General features: G+C 51.2%; 1 protein-coding gene across 1 annotated transcript; it reads right to left on the reverse strand.

Moving 5' to 3' along the window:
* Nucleotides 1-469: 469 nt before the first annotated feature.
* EAH_00061130 (hypothetical protein, conserved) lies at nucleotides 470-4,404 on the reverse strand (the record flags this gene model as incomplete). Its single annotated transcript, XM_013397038.1, has 7 exons — nucleotides 470-870; nucleotides 1,090-1,464; nucleotides 2,118-2,283; nucleotides 2,466-2,649; nucleotides 2,717-2,919; nucleotides 3,108-3,540; nucleotides 4,133-4,404. The coding sequence occupies 7 exons, from the start codon at nucleotides 4,402-4,404 to the stop codon at nucleotides 470-472; spliced, it is 2,034 nt and encodes a 677-aa protein (XP_013252492.1).
* Nucleotides 4,405-4,692: the final 288 nt, after the last annotated feature.

Here is a 4,692-nt window from a genome sequence, read left to right on the forward strand (position 1 = left end):
TGCTGCTGCTGCTGCTGCTGCTGCTTAGTGAAGACCCACCTGCAACAATCTTATGCACTGAGAGATAAGGTGCATGCAGCACAACCCCACCAACATAAACACCCTCTTCATACAGAGACGCAGCTAACTGTGCTGCAGGCCCTGAAAGGAGACAGTTAAAGAGACAGTTAAAATAAATTAAAGATATAATTAAATATAATAAAGAGACAGTTAAAATAAATTAACAATAGCATTAAAATAAAACAAAAAAGATAATAGTAAGAAGAGAGAGACAATTAAAATATAATAAAGAGACAGATAAAAATAAAGGAATGATTCAAGCAACAGCAGCAACAGCAGCAACAGCAGCAACAGCAGCAGCAGCAGCAGCATCAGCAGCACCATCACCATCAGCATCAGCAGCAGCAAACAGCAGCACCACCACCATCAGCATCAGCAGCAGCAAACAGCAACAGCAGCAACATCAGCATCAGCAAACAGCAGCATCAGCAGCACCAGCATCAGCAGCATCAGCAGCAGCAGCATCAGCAGCAGCAGCATCAGCAGCAGCAGCAGCACCTGTTCCTATAGATCGACCGAAGCAAATGATGTTCTCTGGAGGGACGCCGATGAATATTAAAAAGTTAAAAGCAGCTCTACCCCAGAGGTTAATAACATCGCTGGTGCTGAGGCGAGCCCTTTGTCTGCTGCTTGCTGCTGCTGCTGCTGCTGCAGCAGTTGCTGCTGTTGTTGTTGTTGCTGCTGCTGCTGTTGCTGTTGCTGCTGCTGCTAGACCGTAGCCAGGATACTCTATTGCTAAACAGTGACAGCTTAAATACTCAGCAAGTACTTCTAATTCTTCTCTTATATGCCCTAAGTCGCACGAATTACCTGCAGCATTCGGGTGTACACGCAGCGCATGCACACCGACAGATACACACAGGCCTTGCTAGCTAGCTAGATAGATAGGTAGCTAGCTAGCTAGGTAGATAGGCAGCTAGCTAGCTAGCTAGCTGCCTATCTATCTGATACCTGAGAACTGGAATACCCGGGTAGCTAGCTAAGCAAGCTACCTATACACCTAGCTAGCTACAGCAGCATCAGCAGCACCAGCATCAGCAGCATCAGCAGCAGCAGCATCAGCAGCAGCAGCATCAGCAGCAGCAGCAGCACCTGTTCCTATAGATCGACCGAAGCAAATGATGTTCTCTGGAGGGACGCCGATGAATATTAAAAAGTTAAAAGCAGCTCTACCCCAGAGGTTAATAACATCGCTGGTGCTGAGGCGAGCCCTTTGTCTGCTGCTTGCTGCTGCTGCTGCTGCTGCAGCAGTTGCTGCTGTTGTTGTTGTTGCTGCTGCTGCTGTTGCTGTTGCTGCTGCTGCTAGACCGTAGCCAGGATACTCTATTGCTAAACAGTGACAGCTTAAATACTCAGCAAGTACTTCTAATTCTTCTCTTATATGCCCTAAGTCGCACGAATTACCTGCAGCATTCGGGTGTACACGCAGCGCAACAGGCCTTGCTAGCTAGCTAGAGAGGTAGCTAGCTAGCTAGATAGATAGGTAGCTAGCTAGCTAGATAGATAGAAAGGCAGCTAGCTAGCCAGCTAGCTAGTCAATATATTCAGATACCTGAGAACTGGAATACCCGGGTAGCTAGCTAAGCAAGCTACCTATACACCTAGCTAGCTAGCTAGGTAGCTGCCTAATTTAGCTGCGTATATAAACATCTAGCTAGCTGGCTAGCTAGATTATCTAGCTGCGTAGATTTAGATCGCCTAGCTAGCTGCCTAGCTAGCTAACCAATCGAAATGCCTCTCTACGCAGCCGCCTATCGACCTAGACACCCCAACAACCCATACGCCAAGCTAGCTACCTAGCTAGCTAGCTAGCTAGCTGCCTAATTTAGCTGCGTATATAAGCATCTAGCTAGCTGGCTAGCTAGATTATCTAGCTGCGTAGATTTAGATCGGCTAGCTAGCTGCCTAGCTAGCTAACCAATCGAAATGCCTCTCTACGCACCCGCCTATCGACCTAGACACCCCAACTACCCATACGCCAAGCTAGCTAGCTAGCTAGCCAGCTAGCTAGCTAGCTAGCTAGCTAGCTAGCTACGCGGGGGTCTGTGTATACCTACCGTGCCAGTATAGAAGCACATACTTCCCTCTGTTATACGGAGCGGGGATAAAACAAACAGGAAAAGAAGAAGCAGTTTGCTGCCTCTCAGCAGCAGCAGCAGCAGCAGATTTCTGATAGCAGAAGTCCTCCGATATCCACAGTAAACCCGGCAGAGAGTCGTCGTACTGCGCACTCACACGCAAACCCTAAACCCTAAACCCTAAACCCTAAACCCTAAACCCTAAACCCTAAACCCTAGACACTGATATGGGAAGACCCAGGAGAGATGCCCCCCGAATGAATTCAAAGGCGTCGCTATAGCCCTAGGGTTTAGGGTTTAGGGTTTAGGGTTTAGGGTTTGTCGCACCGAGCACTCAGGAGCAGGGAAGAGGATCGTGTCCCCTAAAGTGCTGCCTCCAGCCCCCATCGTTCCAGGTGCACAGACACCCGAAATCTGCTGCTGCTGCTGCTGCTGCTGCTGCAGTTGCTGCTGCAGCAGCAGCGACTCGGGGGCAGCCGCCCTCCCTAGGGCCCGCAGCGACTTGCTGTTGCTGCAGCAGCAGTAACAGCAACAGCAGCAAAAGCAGAAGCAGCGAATGCAGCTGTTAGAGCAGTCACGGTTGCTGACCCCAGACACCAGTGCACTGCAGTTGCTGCTGCAGTTGCTGCTGCAGTTGCTGTTGCAGTTGCTGTTGCAGTTGCTGCTGCAGTTGCTGCTGCAGTTGTTGTTGCAGTTGGTGCTGCTGGTGTTGCTGCAATTGTTGCAGTTGCTGCTGCAGCTGGTGCTGCAGTTGGTGCTGCTGTTCGTGTTGCGGTCGGTGCTGCAGTTAGGGCTGCAGTTGGTGCTGCAGTTGTTGCAGTTGCTGCTGAGGTTGCTGCTGCAGTTGCTGCTGCAGTTGCTGCTGCAGTTGGTGCTGCTGATAACGCAGTCTCTGCTCTTGCTGCTGCTGCACTAGCTGCTGGTGTTGCCGTCGCTCGTGCTGCTGCTGCTGCTACTGAACCCTTATACAATCAATGTTTCAGGTGCGCGCACACCCAATGTTGTTGCTGCTGCTGCTGCTGTTACTGCTGCTGCTGCTGCTGCGGTCGCAACTGCTGGTTCGGCAACTGCTGCTGCAGTTGCTTCTTCCGTTGCTGTCCTTGCTTTCTCTGCTTCAGTTTCTGCTGCTGCTGCTGCTGCTGCTGCCGTTGCTGCTGCTGCTGTCGTTGCTGCTGCTACTGCCGTTGTTGCTGCTGCAGCTGCTGCCGCTGTCGTAGCTGCTGCTGCTGCTGCTGGCCAGAGCGGCTTCTTAGCATTAGAGAGGGCAGCAGCTGCAGAGACACCCCGAAGAAAGAAAAGTTGTGCTGATGCTGCTCTTGCTGAGGTGTATATACACCTCAGTGCCGCTGGACCAGAGCGGTCGCTGCTGCTGCTGCTGCTGTCTGCTGCCGAGCAGGAAACCCTAAACCCTAAAACCCTAAACCCTAAACCCTAGCGCTCAGAGGCAAGTCTTTATGCTCCTGTTATTCTAATAAGAATATGCAGCAGACGCTGCTGAAGCAGCAGCAGCAGCACTCTTCCCTGCTGCCGCTGCTGCTGCTGCGCCGAAGCCGCCGCCGCCGCAGCAGCAGCTGCTGCTGCTGCTGCCGCTGCTGCTGCTGCAGCAGCAGCTGCTGCTGCTTTTCTCTGTCTGCACGGGTTTCTTGTGCACTGAGTATTTGAGTATACGTCGGGTGTATGTACAGCTGAAGCAAAGAATGAAGCCTCCCCTCTGTTTGTTTGTCTCCTTTCTGCTGTGTTTATTTATTTATTTGTTAATTCTTTTGTTTATTTATTGCTATCGGCATGCGTCTGCTTTCTGCTGTGTTTATTTATTTATTTGTTAATTCTTTTGTTTATTTATTGCTATCGGCATGCGTCTGTTTGTTTCGTTTGTTTGCATCCGTCGCTGCTGCTTGTTTCTCTGTCTCTCTCCCTCTCGCTCTACAGCACTGCTGCAGTGCTGCAGCAGCAGCTGCTGCAGCTGCTGCAGCTGCTGCAGCTGCTGCAGCTACTCTAGCTGCAGCTGCTGCAGCATATCAGCTGCGGCGGGTGTTTGGTTTGCTAGTTCTTTTTCTTGTCGTTGTTGCTGTTGTTGTTGCTGCTGTTCCTGGTGTTGTTCTTGTTGCTGCTGCTGTGGCTGTTTGTTGGTGCTCCTGTTGCTGCTACTGTTGCTGCTGCTGTGAATGTTGCTGCTGCTGCTGCTGCCGCTGTTGCGTGTTATTGTTGCTGCTGTTGCTGCTGCTGTTCTTGTCGTAGTTGCTCTCGACTTCTGCTTTTGTTGCATTTGCTGTTGCTGCTGCACCAGCACCAGCAGCACATGCAACAACTGCAACTGCTGCTGCTGCTGCTGCTGCTGCTGCTGCTGTTACTTGTTTTTAACTTCACTGTTTGATTTAAAGAGACTGCCCCAAAGGCCCTGCTCAGGGGTTTGTTTTTTCAGTAGAACAGCAAACAAAATAAACAAACCCTCGCTGCTGCGGCTGGCGCTCCAGTGCGAATCCCACGGGCAAACGCGGCCCCACAGCTGCAGCAGCAGCAGCAGCAGCAGCAGCAGCAGCAGCAATAGCAGCAG

The sequence above is a fragment of the Eimeria acervulina genome, genomic scaffold (assembly GCF_000499425.1).
Source record: "Eimeria acervulina Houghton genomic scaffold, Eah_scaff1565, whole genome shotgun sequence".
Lineage (NCBI taxonomy): Eukaryota > Apicomplexa > Conoidasida > Eucoccidiorida > Eimeriidae > Eimeria > Eimeria acervulina.